This window comes from Lepisosteus oculatus, chromosome 7, assembly GCF_040954835.1.
Source record: "Lepisosteus oculatus isolate fLepOcu1 chromosome 7, fLepOcu1.hap2, whole genome shotgun sequence".
In the NCBI taxonomy this organism is placed as follows: Eukaryota; Metazoa; Chordata; class Actinopteri; order Semionotiformes; family Lepisosteidae; genus Lepisosteus; species Lepisosteus oculatus.
In genome coordinates this window covers 14,281,000-14,298,564 of record NC_090702.1, presented here as the reverse complement: position 1 = coordinate 14,298,564, position 17,565 = coordinate 14,281,000, and the positions used below count along the sequence as shown (strand labels likewise).

The 17,565-nt window shown below is 36.1% G+C and overlaps 1 protein-coding gene across 11 annotated transcripts in view; it reads left to right on the top strand.

Moving 5' to 3' along the window:
* Positions 1 to 17,565, top strand: part of frmd4a (FERM domain containing 4A) — a 275,536-nt gene that overhangs the window by 200,970 nt on the left and 57,001 nt on the right. For all 11 annotated transcript variants that reach the window (XM_015353190.2, XM_015353192.2, XM_015353193.2 and 8 more), the window contains 3 exons: positions 6,535 to 6,591; positions 7,895 to 7,917; positions 14,222 to 14,305. In XM_015353190.2, coding sequence (XP_015208676.1) covers positions 6,535 to 6,591; positions 7,895 to 7,917; positions 14,222 to 14,305 — 164 coding nt within the window. The remainder of the gene's footprint in view (positions 1 to 6,534; positions 6,592 to 7,894; positions 7,918 to 14,221; positions 14,306 to 17,565) is intronic.

Below are 17,565 nucleotides of genomic sequence, written 5' to 3'. Positions count from 1 at the left end.
GAATTGCTTTTAAAATAGAATAAAGTGTCGTCTTAATATACAAATTTTAGGTATGCTGTTATGCACTGTTAAAAATGTGCTTTTGCTTGTAATAAATGATATCATTCTTATCTTGCAGCACCACTCATTGATAGGTTTTGATATTTACATTATGATAATTTAAAATAATGAGTTATGTAATAAATACATTAAAAATCTAAAAAAAACATTATACAGCAATCTTAGTAACATTCCAAGGAGTAGTCATATTTGTCATAAATAATTATTTGAATGTCAGAAAGTAAATGTGATCACATTTATGTCACATTTATTCATACCTCATGGTAATCCTTTAAATAAAATCCAACGAAAACTAATCTACAATAACATCCTGCTCTTTGGAAGTGGAGGGGAACTCTCTGGAATTATATACTGCAGAAGGCCTCTTGAGGTTTCCTGTTCCCTGGCGTATAAAAGGAAGTATCACAGAAGACATTCAATGGTAGCATGCATCATCGTGGTTCAGGTTAAAGACCTTTCCAGAGACTGTGGACAAATGATCATTGACCTCCATGAGTTGGGTAAAGGCTACAAAATAATCCATAAAAAGTTGAATCTACATCATTTCACTGTTTCTCCATTATTAAAAGCTACTGGAACAAAAGCAAACCTGTTAGGAAGAGTATCCATGAGTATCTGCCATCTCAGGCCATGAAACAAGTGGTTCAGAAGGTAACCATGAATCCAAAGGCAACAATTCAAGATAAAGGGAATCACATGTACCCTCACATGTACCAGGGCATTTTGGCCAAACTCCTGGTTCCCTCTGCCATGAAGTTCAGTCGTGTCTGAAAACAACCATTCCTGCAGAGCGTGCTCTGAAGTATACATCCAAAATAAAAAAGTGGTTAACTACACACACAATTATGTCAATCTCCAGACCTCAGTTCAGTCAAATATTTGTGGTTCACAGATGGAAACTAAAAAGTCTGAAGGAGCTAGATCTATAGTATTTCGCCTAGGGGAATGGTAACAAACACCCTCACTGAAGTTCCAGAACCTCACAGAATGCTACGGGAGGTTTTTTTTCAGTGCAATCCCTGCCAGAGGAATATTTACAGAATATTGTACTAAGAGAATGATAAATAAATTAGACCCTTGCATTTTCTGGAATTAAATTATTTATGACAAATATGACTTTGTTTTGTCAAATGCTGTTAAGGTTTCACTAGTATTTTGAGTTTTTTTAAAAATAAGAAACGTTTTTTAATCTGTAAATCTTACTATTGTGTGATGTTTCCCATTGTCATCTGAAATATGATTACATGTGGAGGACACTGCATACATACATATTCCAATGCTAGATCTACTAGGACGTCCTTTTTGACCGCTTTTTGTTTTCAGATGCATTTCTGTGTGCTTATTTTGTACATCTGCTTACAAAATAATCGTGAAGCAGTTATTACGAAAGAGAATCTTATACTTCACTGCAAGTCCTGAAGTAATCTTGTGAGTTTATCACAAGATGAATCTGGAGATGCAATGAGTCAGGCCTAGGCAAGCATAAAAATAACTCATGATAAAGTTTAGATATGAGATTGTTCTGACACCCGCAGTTGTGATTTAATTGCCAGTGAATCAGAAGGGGGAAAAATAAGGAAGTCATCTACAGCCAAGCTCAAGCTCAAGCTCAGTTTTCAGTACAATGTTTTACTTACTACAGTTGTTAATGTTGTCTGTTTTAGAATGGCATCTTACAAAGAAAAGAATAGAAAACAATAGTTTAAGGCTTTTAAAACAGCAGTCATAATGAGTGTTTTGATAGTTAAAGGTGTATGGTGTTTGTATCACCAGTAGTAATTTTGCTAAGTGTAGTTTACTTTTAGTACTGAAATGGCATAAAACATTAAAGTTTTTTTATGTGTGTGATATAACACTTTGGCATACAGAACATCACTTTTGTTGTTTTATTACAAGGAAGTTAAAATGTTAATGTCCCCTCATGAATTAAGAAGAAACATTTTTGTAATGGATTGCCTCCAGCACCAACATTGGAAGAAATTGTGTTTTTAATATTCATGAATTAAGAATTTAAAGATTCCTGCCAAACAAGTTCTTTATCATCTTGCAATGATAAGGATACCCTTGTCTCAGATGATGTATAGTTTTGCTCTATCTAATCTTCTCTCGTTTTTCTTAAGTGCCACTGGCAGTGTTAGTGTTAGAAAAGAATGTACAAGTTCATTAGCGAAGAGTTATGTTTCGCTTACCGATAATGTTATTTAGTATGTTATGACAAGAGAGGTTTATAATTTTATTTCCCTACACAAATCTCCAGTGCCTCACTCTCTACAAACAGAGAGATGGGGAATTTTGCCTTTTTTGTGCTATTTAATTTGCTATTGGTTGTTTTTGTATGAACTTTCTATACTAAAGCAGATTTGCATATTGTATTGAGCTACCAAGTTTTTTAAGACAGCTAGCTGTACTGTCGGTGTTTGTACCCAGCTGAAACATTTGCTGTTTTTTACGGCCCAAGTGTCTAGGGGAAAAGGGGTGTAACATTTAGGATAATTCTTTTGGAAGCAGGGGGGGTTTTGGTGAGGGACTAGGAAGCGTGATAACAAGAGTAAGGAACTAGAGTGGTGCCAAAGGAAAGAAAATAACAAACAAAATGGAGCTGGCTAGGACAGTGAGGGAAAGCTAATGTGACTTCAAAAGAAAACCCGAAACACACGGTCTTCGGCGTCTTCAACACCCTAGCTAACCTGCACTGACTACCCAAAACCATACAAGACAAACGGCACTCACCCGTACTAAACTAGTGTACTAATACAAAATCAACTAAGTGTGTAAGTGTACCCAACAACCTAAACTAACCTTATATACAAAAGTTCACACAAAAACACAAGTGAACCAGGAAGACAAATAAGGGAAAACAAGAGTAATAAACAGGAGCAGGGTACAAAAGAACACAAAAGTTGAACATGTAACACTGGGGCAAGGTAATGGCAAAACAAGGATGAACACACAAACAAACGAAAGTACAAAGAAACTAACAGAAAACCAACAAAACAACAAAGCCGAAGCTATATGAAAATATACACACACAAAGCAAAACAAACCAACAAACGAAGCCGAAGCAATAACCAGAAGCGAAGCGAAGCAAAAACCAAAACCAAACGGGACCGAAGTCAAACGAAAGGCGTCTTCTTTCTGAAAGCCTCCATGTTATATAGTGAATAACGTGTTCTGATTGGCTGAGGGCTGATTGATGATGACATCATATTGAAACAGTGGTGTGATGGTTGGCCAATGGGGAAGGGAGAACAATCAAGGGTTAACAGTGTGGACATAACAGAAAAAACACACACAGAACACACACTGGGACGTAACACTGTTTATGGTGCAAAACACATTTTCTAATTTTGTCAGACATGTGGTAGACAATTAAGCTCCTTTTTGCAGGTTGTCATTGATATATTATAACCCCCACTTGGACAGAGGCAGTCTGTGTCAGTTTGATTGGGTATCACTTCCCATTGCTGTTATGTATCAACCTTTGATTCAGGGGGTCTACATCTGGTAAAGCCTATTAAAATACTTGATGATTATAGTTTATAATCAACTTCAGAGACTCCATTCTGTTCATCAGAATTTCTGTGACAAGAGTGCAGCATTGTGCGAGTCAGATTGCTCACATACAGTATACAGTGATGAAAACTGAGCGTGCCCACATATTAAGTTGAGAAAGTAATGCTAAGTGTGCTGTGCCAGTGTAAACAGAGAAATTACAGGCACAGTTTTTTTAAAAAGTTTAACGAACATTTAATAAGTCCGTTTCTGGCTGTGCTTTTCTGTCCCGTTTTCCATTTACAGAATATTGTTTCTTTAGATGTAGATTGGAAGGATTTATAAGTAATTATAAAATTAATCTGTCTTGAAAATGAATGTCAATATCTCTTGATATCACCGTTTTATCAAAGAGGGAGTGCTGGTTTGTGAAATTTGGACTGGCACACATTGAAACAATGCATACTGGAGCAGAGGTGATCACTTACTGATATACCTGAGTAGCCACAAGCTAGACTGTGTTTCCCAAAACAGTTACAGAAGCATGTTCATTATTACTTCAAAATTAAATTTCAGAATACAGTCTTTTATAAAGGTGACACTGGACCATATAAGCCCACATTCTAACTTCCAAGATCTATCTGCATTTTCGTTTCCTCTATTACTTTAATTTGCTGTACAGCGAAATAAACACAAAATAGTGAACATTGCCTGTCTGTGTGCTTAACACCTGGTTATGTACTGAAAGTAAGGCAAGCAAGCAGCAGTCTTTAACTGGTGTTCAGTGACCATTGATAACCTCTAAGTGAAAACTGCCTTCCCTCCCTTGAAAATGGGAAACGATCTTGCTCAGTTGTTGCTAATTAAATCAGAAGCCCAGAGATGAAAGAACAAGGTCCTCATTGTCCGTGCCTCTCAGGCTGTGATAATACACCAAAGTATGAAAGCAGAGTTATTGAAGCAGTCTGGCTGTCTGGCATGGGAACCGTGAATCTCATCATCTCTCCAGACCCACTGGTAGGGTTCTTTTCTTTTGTCTGATTGATTGGCACTAAATTATGAAAACTGAAGAAGAAATGAATTATTTTGTATATGTGTTTTTTGGGGGTTGTTAGCATTTGTTTTTATCCTTAATCAAATGCAACAAATGTGACTTCAAGTAAGACAACATATCGTTTTGTTCATAGATGCTGTATAGTTTTAAGGCCAGGCCAAGTAATACAGTATCTTAGATGTGTAGAGGTTTAGAGGCTGCTCATGTTATCGAAATGTTTTAGATTACAAATCATCTTTATTTACCTTTTAGTTCATTAGGTCAAAGATTAAAATAACATGTCTATATAGAAATAGGTGGGTATTATCTCCAATAAATTGCAAAACTAGAGACTTGACAGTGTGGAATTCTAAAATGAAACCAATGTTGTCTTTATGGTTTAGCAACATATTGCTTTAATTTTACTGAAGCAGAACTACAAAAATATCTGAGATAAAAGAGATGTTTATTTGAACACTCTTTTTTATTTGAGTGCTAATAGCCAAATGATCCTGGGAATTTCATGCAGTTTTGTTTCAGCGTTGAGTTATGATGATATAATTTGCATTCATTTGAGTACCTCAATACCACCTACTGTATCTTCAATTAAAGACAGATTTCCTTTTACCTGTCTCTGTAGTGTATGTGATATTTCCTTGAGACCAAGACTTCTCTTTCTATCATGATAATTACAGCTGAACACAATGTTCTAAATGAGGCCTTTGTCACACGATAGATTTTCTGAAAAAAAAATGCTGGTCATTGTTCCATACAACTCAAGAGCTGCCACAAACTCTGTGCTTGAATAGCTATATATAGCATATATTATGTGAAAGGGCTAAAACATTTTTTTTTTAATTTCTAATTAAATTCAAGTTGCCTATTTGAGCAACAACTTCAAGATTGAGAATCAAGATTGGAGTCAGTCCTTCCTTCCTTGGAGTAGGAAGTTGAACTCATCCAAAATTTAAATCTATGCACTAGTTGATCTTGTACAAAAGAATTTTGACATTTATACAGTATATTCCAGTTTACTTTGATTTTGGATGTATGTTAGAAACAGTTTTAGACATCATTAATTTGAGCTGTGCTTTGAGTAAATTAGGATAGCTAGGAAAAACACTTATTTTGTGCTTTTTGTAATATGCAGTGTTACAAAGTAAATGTCTATTAAGTGAATCTTTCTGCACAATTACTGAGGAAATAAAGGAAGTGTGTGTTATTTAATAGGCATAAAACATTAAGGACTTGAGATTTAGACAGTGACCAGCACTATGGCAAAGTGGCTAGCATTTCTGCCCGACAATACTGGAGCCCCAGGTGCAATTCTGGACCTTAGGTGCCATCTGCATTGAGTTTCCTTGTGTTTACGTAGGTTTTTTTCAGGTTCCCAGTTTCCTCCCACAATCCAAAGACATACTGGTAGGTTAATTGGCTCCTGGGAAAATTAGGCCTGGTGTGAGTGTGTACAAATTTGTGTCTGTGTGTACTCTGCCATGGACAGATGTACCCTGTCCAGGGTGTATCCTGCTTAGAAAACAGGTAGATCTTGCTTGCGGAGATAGGCTCCGGCTCCCCTGTGACCATGAATTAGATGGAACAGAAAAACGTTGTACTTATACTGAAAAATGGATGGACTTAGACTGAGATCGTGTTGGCAGGGGTGGCTCCTAACACAGGTTTCAACTGTTGTGACTCGGACAGAAGATTTGAAGTAAGCACTGCGTCACAACATGCTGAAGTTAGAACAATATCCCAGAGTGAGATATACAACTTGGGCTTTGGTTGTATTGTTCATGCCATTTCACTCAGCACTAAATCAGCTTTGAAGTGAACCTGGAAAAGGTGTTGGTCCCTTCATGCTTCATTATGTAATAACCCTGGCAGGTGATTTCTTTCCAGTGCCGACTAGAAAGTCCTTCTCAGCTTCTGTTCCTCTTCCTTTTCAGGAACTCATAGAGGTTGACAGTGAAGTGGTCTTTGAATTGGCTTCCTACATTTTGCAGGTAAGAAAAGGGATGACATCTATGTGGTCCTGTGTCAGACAGACATCAAGTGCACATACTGTATGGTAGTTTGAAAATAGTTTCTTTGGTGGCAGAATGTTGTGCCAATGGCTTCTTTAGATGAGCACATCTGTATTCAGCTTATGAAAAATGTTCAAAAGATTTTCCAAAGAACTGTCAGTCTTATAAAATGAGAGATCATATTTTTATCTTTCTAGCTTAGTGTTGAATGTGTGAGATTTTCACTTTAGCCTTTGGATGAACATTTTAAGTTTACTCTTCTGTTGAGAAGACACTGTTACACATGAAACAGAACTACAACTCACTGATTTTGTTGTAGTTCTGATGGATTTCTGTAAACATTTATTTGCAGATGGCACATCGTGTTTCTGCGTCTTTCAGATACATTATTTTACAAGCTGTTTCACCCAAAATACATGAGAGCCAGTTCAGTACTTGGCTCCAATACATGACTATAAACAAAATGAGACACTTAAATCAAGCTCTATTGTTTTTAAACCCTGGCACACTTTCTCAAGGGAGAGAGGTGATATAAAATTGTTATAAAAATCTGTCTGTTCAGGAAATTAGCTCTTTATAGGAGCTTTTCTCTCTTTTTTCATTTTGTCATAGTTGTAAAAAAACAATTTTCAATTGGTCATTGTCTGATTTTTTTGTAAATGTTGTTTCTTTATAAGAACATTTGTTTTATCTTTCATTTGTTTTCTTATTTTTAACTCTGAACAATGACAGAATTTTTCACTATTTGTACTCTCCGGTACACATCTATAGATAAGATCATTCTAGGAACATATTCTTACCAGAGTGTTTAGGTAGCAGTGTCTGCAAAGTGCAGTAAAAAATGAAATTAATGCAATTTTTTTTTTGTTTTGAGGGAGGTGTTGGTAATGAGGGTCCTTTAAATGGATGAGTGTAATGCTCATTAAGAGTCAATAAAATTGTCACATACCAAAGGAGTGGAATGTGGCAGGTCAATAGCGTATTACTCTATGGTCAGGTATAAGTCTAATATTAGCAAAAAGTGCATGTTTACACACTGAGCTATGCAGGTGCTTAGAATATCGGGTGTCTCCAGTCATAACGGGATTTCCAGATGGAGAAGATCACATTTCTTGGTATTTTAGTGCCTGGCCTCCTGGTTTAAATACTGCAGCTTACCTTGATTTATTTTGTACCTTAAAGCTAATAGGCCCCCTGTCTATTGGGACAGCCAGATCTTTGCAAGCTAACAATTTTTAACAAGTATCTGTTCTGGTAAACACTTTCTTTGTTTTTACTGCAGGAGGCAAAAGGGGACTTCACAAGGTAAGCACAACTCTTCTTTTTGTTTTTATATAGGTACCTGATTTTAAATATTTTCTAGGCTAAAAAGAAAAAAAAGTAATGCTTTGGGAGGTACAGTACAAAAAAGGACATTGTCATTTGGATAATGACATTTATGATACAGTAAAGATAGTTTTGATACAGTACCTTTTTTTTTTTACTCTGTAGTACTGGTGTTCTGGCTGTTGGTGTGAAACCATTCCAGATTTTCATATTTTTAAACAAAGCTTACAGAGTCATTCAGCTCCTGGGTATGTTCTGTCTCTAAACTGTTGAAAGAAGTAATGCTTACGTAGGAAGCGTCTATGAAGTGGTGTCAGGGCAAAATTGCAACAGTGTGAGACAGAAAGTGCCTCTGTTGTTTATGTTAGCATCACTTTTCCGCTCAAAGTGGAGAGCTTAGATTCTCTGTTACACACATGGGGTTTCCCAGTGAATTCTTCTGCTATTTCTTGTAACACCAGTAAGACATGAGGCATGAATGAACAAGTTTGGGTATGCAAGAAAAGAAAGAGGTGGGGGAGGACTGCTGTGTATGAACTGTGTAAAATTACACTGCTGCCCCGTGCTGCACTGCCACAGGAGGCTGTAAAACATGGACCCCCCAGGTTATTGTTTTCCAATGCTTATTCTCTTAAGAATGTCATTTTCGTTTAGCATTTTGATAACTGTTTAACACTGAAAAAGAACAGCAAGACATGATTGTAAAAAACGGAAACAGTTTTTGCTCAGAATGTTTCTCTAAATAAATTTTTGTGTTGTGTCTTTGTCATAAAGATCGGTGAAAGTCATTTTTTTCCCCATATTATCACTGAGGTGGTTTTAAATCAAAAAAGGTTCAACCCTAGCCACATTTTATTTTTATCTTCCCATCCATTCATCAAATATAAGAAAGCTGCTTATTCCTGGGAATGGTCACAGCATCCTGATTTTATGCTGTAGACCATAGGGCAGCAAGGACTGCACTCTAGACCAAACACCAGTCCATCACAGGGAACACACACAAGACTACAGAAACAATTCTGTAACTGGAACACCCAGAGAAAACCAATGCAAACAAGGAGAGACCTTGCAGACTTCAAACTGAATGGGTTGATGTATAGAATTGAACTCAGACCCACATACTTACTTCCATCCCTTCAGAATGCCACTGTTCTACTGTTTTTTCTTCTGTTTTTATTTGAATGGATTTCTAGACTAAAACACAATGCACATACCCATGCATATATTTAACTGCATGATAATGAAGTACTTTAACAATATGTAAGCATTATATCGACTATACAAACTTTAATATATTAATTTATCAAAATTAATTAATATGTATTGACATAACTATTAAGTAGTGTGCAGCTTCTTGAAATGAGGAGCATCATGTCTTTCTATGTTTAATAGGTATACTATATAGTGCTGTTGTTATTTTTTGGGAATTTCTTATATATGTAACAGTAAAGCAGTCAGATGCACAAATGCTCAGGTAAACCCTTGCATCCATTTTTGTGTACACAGATGTGTTTTTTTTCTGGGGCAATTAAAGGTTCATTCCACACTGGAAAGTAGAAAGAAAATAAACAATGTTTTGGCTGTATTAGCTTTGTTCACATTTTTTTCTTCCATTGGGGGACAAGGGTCTGATGTTTTCATGCTCTTTTACTTTAATGTAATCATTTCCAATACACTTTTACCTAGTGCAACATCAGTTTTTATGGTGTTAATCATAGGAACACTTCATACTTAGTGATTGTTGAGTCTCAATAGTAAGTGCGAGAGCTACAACAGTAACAGAGTCAAGGACTCTGTAAAAAAATTGCAAAACTATTATCATTTGTGTTTACCGTTTTGCTGTAGAAGAGCACTTTGTTTTCATACATTTTTTTCTTGATCACAAGATGATTCTCATGGTTTTCTCTTCAATAACGCTGCTGTGTAAAAGAAGACGTGACATGCCTGCATTGCAAGAGATGGTTTCAGATCAACTCCAGATTTTATGATTACTTTAACTTTTGCTCAAACAAGGTTTATTTTATTCTTTCAGGGAGTTAGATTCTTCTTAGACCACACGCTTAGTTGTGTGAATCTGTACCCTGTAGATATTTCACTTAGACAGCCACAAAGCTACTTTTAAGATTACCCTCTGTCTCTCCAGATAGGAAATAATTTTAGTGGGGCACTTTTTAATTCAGAAAAAAAGAGCTCGCTATTTCTGTGGCTTCAGGACAAGGGATGCAGACGGGTGTGTATTCTACCCAGTCTGTCTGAGTTGCTGAGTCTTAAGGGTTGGGAAGCTGGTTAATATCTGGAGTCTTTAGACACAGTTGCTTCAGAAGCATGATGGATGCTTGTGTGCTTGTGTGGGAAAAATAACTGGAAGTGGTGGGCTTTGGTTCGTTATTTCAGTCTGACTTAGCAAGATGAGATGTTGTTTTAAGTAAAGTAAGGAGTGGGGGAGGGCTTTGATTGCATTGCTGAGAAGCTTGGTCCAGTTGCTGTTTATCCTTCTTACTACGAATTCTTATGTCATAGAAATATGTTGTGTGGGGAAATATAAATTCCTAGAAATACAACTTCTGCGTAAGAACTCATAAGCTACTAGTAAAACACTATTTTTATGTGCTGTAAAGCACATACAGAACAATCTAGATAGGAGGATGACATTCGCTCCAATAAAGATTCAGCCAGATTTTAAAGAATGTCAAATAGAGGTTGCGTTTTCATTTTTGGTCTTTTATGTTGTTGACAGTAAAGACCTGGAGGAAAATGTCAGTTTAATATAAATGTCATCTTTTTGACGGTAGTGTACACTTTCTGCATGCATTCATAAATTTTCAAAACTGTGATGACAGTACAGCAGGTTTTTTTTTGGCTTTTGCATGCAATGAAGTCGACCTGCAAAACAGAATGGAAGGTACCTGTAAAAAAAATAGAAACAAGGTGATGCAGGATATTGTGACTTGGTTAATCTACTCAGCAGAGATGATAAAATAGCTGAGAAACCCATGGGCGGTATTTCCTTCTACTTTAGACATTTATGATTCATCATTATCCATATCCTGTATGTCTGCTTAGTAACAAGGTTTTTATTAAGTTATTTGTACAGCATGCTTACATGGCCCTATTTATTTTTCGCCCAATATTAAGCTGTTATGGGATTGTTTTGCTAAGGAGAAATCTTATCAAAGTATTTTTGCCTTTATTGTGGGTTAAGAAGGCAAAGCAGAAAAGAATGTGGCTGTATATGAAAAAAGACCTAAAGCATACTACATGTTAAGTGTGTTTTTTTTAAGGTTATTTTGTTTTAATAAAACAGAACTACCATTAAAACTATATTATCCTTTCTGTCTTGTTCAGATAAAGTTTGGTTGCCTTGATGAACATTATCCTTTACTGAAGTTATTTTCTGGCAAGACACTATGATTTATGGCCTGTCTGGAATTTTGCTGTCCAGACCATTTATTGATATTGAAGGCTATCTGCTGGTGTCTTAAATTGAAAGCCCTGCAGCCAAATCCATTAATCCATAAGGTGATGCTCCTTCCAAGCTGTGTCTGTGTGTCTTTTAAATTATTAAACCCAGTGAATGCACTGGGCTTTGCTCTATGCCATTTATAGTGTATGGATTGATTTATTTTCTTAAATCTGCGTTGAGGAAGAAAAGTTTAGTGAAAATGGCTTGTTTTGTTTTCTTCTTGTTAAGTTCTGAGTCTGAGTTGTCATACTAGAGGAATTCAGTTGTCTTTTTGGCATTGTTTAGTTTTTCAGGGTCTTCAGAATTCTTAGGAATTTTCTATTGTTCACCCCTGCTCATCCAGCAAGCCAGCCTACAAGCTTTTACATCCAGTTTGATCTGATGAGATTGAATTTCAGTTTTGTTCATACTAGGTTATGAGCAAAATCAAACTATTACGTAAAACAAAATGGATATAACGATCATATTTGACCAAGGTTATTCTGCCAGCCTCAAGTGGTTCTTCTTTGCAGTGGTAGATGCACACAGAAGCAAGAACAGTATTTCAAAGAAAAAAACAGAAAAAAGGTCAAAATGGTTATCTTTGTAAGTGCAGCTTCGTTAATCTGTTAAAAGGCTTCAAGCCTCAGCAATGAAGTGTAATGTGTAATTAATCGTGGGTTACTTATGATTCCCCTGTGAACCATAGTGAGATATGAAATACAGATTAAAGCTTAATTTACATGAAAGAAACACTTTGAAAATATTCCCAGTGGTGTTTTTATAATGAAAAAGTTAACTTTTACATATTTTTATCATTATAGCATATACTTACAAAACCTTTTAATACCACTATTTTAATACATTTCTATTAGCATGGTCAGTAATTATAATGCTAAAACAGTGTTGGTGAAATGAAGCAGTAATTAAATAACTGAGATTTGCAATAATCTGACTGCTGCAAAAACTCTACATTAAATTATCTAAGTAGGTAAAGCTTTCTGAACTGAAAGTCAGAGATTTGAATGTGATGTCTCTGTATATTCCATACACTTTCCATCTTGCTGGAATATTAAATGATACATTAATACATTAATACAGATGTCTGGTAAACACTGCCTGAAGTAGCTGCATGCACCTTAAGTAGTGTTTTAGAAAAGCTTTATAGTACCTCTTCCAGTAAATACATTTCTAAAAAAAATAACCAAATCGAATAAATCCAAATTAATGAACATCTTTTTCCTGCAGACTTAGGTCTAATATAATATTTTATAAAAAATTTAATTTTATGTGTATTATTACTAAGAGCAAGTTGGATATAATGTAATATAATATCCAAACATGCATGTAATGATGCAAGAAATGAAATGTAACTTGAAAGTTTTTTTTTAATTGTGTTTATTTTGCAACACCCATGAAAAATGTTTATTTTTTTAAAGAAGTGATTCTACATTCTTACAAAGCCCCCCAAAGTTAGAAGGCAGGCTCTGGAAATAGAGAAACAGGACACACATTGTATTGAGAAACAATAAGGGGGCCAGTTCATAGATGGTTTCTTGTTAAGCCTTTCAGTGTATTGAGCCAGGCACCAGTAACAAAGCTGTCTTTTGTGAAGCTTTCTTTTTTCTGCCCCTTGCCTTTGATTTATTTTAGACATTTGGGGGGAAGAGAACTGTTGTTTTTACATACCAGTGGGTCACATATTCAAGTTGAGAAAACCTAGAGCAGTACTAGTTGGTAAACCTATTTTTGCTCTTTGACAAGACCTCCAATTTGCAACTGGATTAAGGCCAAGAGGTGCTTTAAAATAAATAGGTGTACATTTCACTGTGCGATATTTAAAGCAATTCTTTTAATTCCTTCCTCTCTGCTGCCTCTTAAACGCACAATCCTTGATATTATCAAATATTTATGGTATTAAATATCCATATTAAACATATATTATAACAGATTACAAAGTGAATTTGATTTAAATGAATATCAATAACTATTTTTTTGAATGATCAAAATGAGATAGTGTACTGAGAATAAACGCAACTTATATTAAGGGTGAGTTTCTTTGCAAGTGGTAACCTCTTACAAATAAACATTAAGATTTAAGAAAGTGTATTCTTAGTTAGAGAATGTATAAGTGCTGTTGGTAAATGCCATCAAAAACTGGCCCTATCCCTGACGTGCTTTCCTGACTAACCGTGACAAAGAGTGGTGGAGAAGTGCCTCTAAGAATTCACCCACAGTTCCAGAATGAAAAATAAAACTTTTTTTCCATTAACCTTGCCCTAGAAAACCAGCAGGTTCTATTAAAGCAAGAGACTTTTTGTTTGACTTATGTTGCTACCAACTGGTGTTCAGAGGTATCCTCTGGAGCGCCTCAGTCATACAGTGGGTGGCTGGAATGCAGTGAGCGTCTTTGCAGCTGTTACTGAAGACTGGTCAAGGAGGAGCCAGCTGTTACACATTTTATTAAATAATAAAAACTGCTTGAATGAAAATTAACATTCATTAACGTCAGTTGAAAAGGGCTACATTTGATTTGTTTTTTTAAGATGTTTGTGTGAAAGTGTTACATTTTGACCAATGTTCAGAAAAGGATCAGTCCTCAAGCAGGTAAATGATTGTATCTTACTAATCTCTACTGTACTGTTGTCATTAAAGACAAAATAATGTTGCCTGTGTCTTTAAAAAGTTCCTCTTAATAAAATACTTTCTTTGGATTTCATTAAGGAGTACCAGATGTAGAACTATAGACGTTTGCCAACTGGGTTGGGTCACATTGAATATCGTGGGTTTTATTCTTATAGTTGAGAGTATTTTTTTTTCTTTTCATTATTTCCCCAACAGCAATGAAGTCACAAGAGCTGACTTGAAGAAGCTGCCAGCACTCCCAACGCAAGCACTGAAGGAACACCCTTCCCTTGCTTACTGGTAAGTCTGCTTTTTAAATAAAAGAGGAAAGACCTTTCTCATTTTTTTTTTTGTGGAGAAGCTAATTTTGGTAGTGGAGAGTGTCATTAAAATAAATGACTGTTACAAATCATTCAGCTGCATGATGACTTCATCTTCTAATTTTAGTTCGTGTTTACTAATACTGTATTATAAGATCTACAAAAAAAGAAAAAATGTCTTGACTGTTATTATAAAGGCCATTTAGTTAAATGTGGGCTTTATGAGATACAAATTAGCATTCACTCCTACAAATTGAATTACTAATGACAAAATTGCAAATCTGATTAAATTGTCACAACAGAGTTAGATTTTCTCAGGGGAATCCATACACTTTAACAGTTGATTTGAAACAAAAAGTAGATCTGTTTAGACACTTAATTCTTGACTGTGGTGTTTAATGAAGCATAATTCCATTTGTCTCTTATGTGTGTGATGCCTTTTTGCCTTTATTGCCCTTTTGTGTGTGCAGAAATGTGTGTGACGTGATGCAAAAAAATTAACAAACTCAAAAGGGGGCATTTGTGGTACTTTTTGTTTTTTCACAGCTTTTTAAACATAGAGAAATTGTTTGGTGGAGAGAAAAAAATATTCTTATGTTAAGCAGTCCAGAACAGGTAGTGACTTGGAAAGAAGAGTCGGTTACAGTCAAAACTTCTGAGTTATTATACTAATACAGAGACAACAAAAGTGCGAGACTATCCTCAATAAGAAAGATTGATGTTCAATTCCAGATTGATGCTGGAAATTCATTGTCTTCTATGTACTTGAAAGACTCCCAGCCATAAAAAAGGCAGGAGTATCTTTAAGAGAGGCAAATATCCATAAGATGAAGATATTATAGATCCTGTCATTTTACTCAGTGTTTCATTTTAATTGCCTGTCATCTGGTGATTTGTATGAGAATGACAAAGGCATTTGGGGTGTTAAAGTCCCAGGAGCATGTGAGTTATAGACTGACTGTAAATATTTCTGAGCAGAAAAAATAAGGGACCTTAGACTTTTTTTCTTGTTCAGCATGTAATATGGACTTTGGATACATCTGCAGATGGCAGTTCAATTTCATCTGGATAATATTAGGTCACACACATGGAGATTATAAACAAGAATTATGTTTTATGCCATTTTGGGGGGCATAAAGGCCACATGAAGTAATTATTATTGCTAGCATCTATAGAAAAATCAAGGCAAACGTTTCGAATTTCAAATATTATTCCTATTCCAAATGTTGGGCAGAGCATCTGAACCACTGAGGTCTGATTTCCATACACATAAATCCAAAGTAAATGTATTCTTTCTGTTTCTGAATTAGAATGTTTCTTATGTCTGTCTACATAACATTTCGAAAATGTATGAAAATGCAGAATTTTTTTTATTTGTTTTAAACGTGTTTTTGTTGGAATTTGCCTTTTCTTAAGCCTGTCTGTCTCGTAGGTGATTTCGTAATAGAGACATGATGGTTAGCACTGTTCTAGTTGTCTCACAACTGTCACATCCTGAGGCTACTGTACGTATAGTATGCATTCTTTATGTCAGAGAAGACTCGTATTCCGCAAGCTTTCTCAGTTTATGTAACCAAGCTGGTTACAAGCTGGTTATCTGTTTAAAAAATCCCCCTGACACCCATTAAGTCAATAGTTCACTTCCTTTTTTTTGGGTATGTGCATTTGGTATACATGCCGCAAGATGCCCTGAACTGCATTATGTTTGCTAACACACAGAGAAATGAGGTCCGAATTGTAAAAACGTGATGTTGGAGGACATTTTATAAAGTCTAGCCCCCCATAATCATTGTACAAGCTGAGATATAAGTAGTGTAATATATGCGCTTAAGTTTCTGAATTCCCGTAGTGACCGTCACTGTTCTTCAAAGTCCCTCTGAACAGCGTGGCCTGATGACAGTCAGGGCCGACAAGGGCGACGACAGCCTGCGGTTCCTTCCCTTGCCGCCTGGATCAGCAGGTGGGGTCTAGAGGGACTTAAACACAGCTGCCAGACATCACGGCCACTCCCACAAAAGCCTGGAAAAGTAACAGCTGAAATGATATTTCAGAACTTTAACTAGCTCTGTGCGGGGCTTTCTGAGGCTGCGTTTTAGTCCAGTCTTTACTGTGCTCTGTGCCAAGAGCCCTGTTTATACAGAGCCTGGGTGCTGACACATGAGATAGAACATTAAAGGAACAGCGAAGGCGACCCCCCACCCCCAACCCCCTGCCCCGCTTTCAGCTTGATTTAAAGGATCTTTTGTGCAAACCCCATACTCCTAGGGAGGTATGTAAATCTCCCAGCTCCTTCTCAACCTTCTGCTTTTATGGTTTTACAATTTGCTTGTAAAGCTCTGTAACAGTTTCTCATCGAGGTGTCTCATTTCCTTTGTTCAATCTGTATCGTGGATTTTCTATATCTGTACGTCTGCAAGAATTTGTGACCGCATAAAACAATGTAAACGTCATCGTAGCAAGATTTTACACATCTTTTTTTTTTTTACAAATTATGTATATAGGTTTTTATACACTGCTTTGTTCATTTCGGTCATTCCCGAATGCGGTTAGTTTAGGGCAACAAAGCAAACATAAATTTGGTAAAGTTGTTTATCAGTGATTTGATTCTCAAATTGCAGGTGGTAGGCGTTCAGGGAACGATAAGTGTTTGGATTGAGAATTGATCATTAAACAGAGAACAAAAGGTACAATGGCAAAATGTTTGGGTTTTAAAACGTTATAGGAAAGATAGTCCTGCTCTGTGATCAATCCTGAAAAGACCAACTAGATACATTTTGGCGAATAATAAAATGTCCATACTGACAGGCTGAAGGAACATAGTCTATAAGGGACAGGTACAAGTATTCAGAATCCTTGTATCAAAATTCAGCAAATTTCTTCAAAACTGACAGTGGAACACACACCAGAGGACACAACTGGAAACCATGTGGAAGAGTATTTAAAAACAACATCAAGCGGCACTTTTTAACATAACGCATTGTGGCAGTATGTTACAAGATACCCCGCCATTTTGTTTATACCAATACCCTGGTGTCTAGAAATGACTATATGAGATCTTTGGATCAATTATTGTAACTATTAACTACGAAGCTCCTTGGTTTGTAACCTTTTGTTAGTACTAAGAGATCACTTTATTTGGCCATGTACAATTTCTTGTATTAGGAATTTGTCTTTTCACATACCCCAATTTGCTCTCCATAAGACACACAGAGAGAAAAGCTTGGGGTAAGAGTGCAGGGT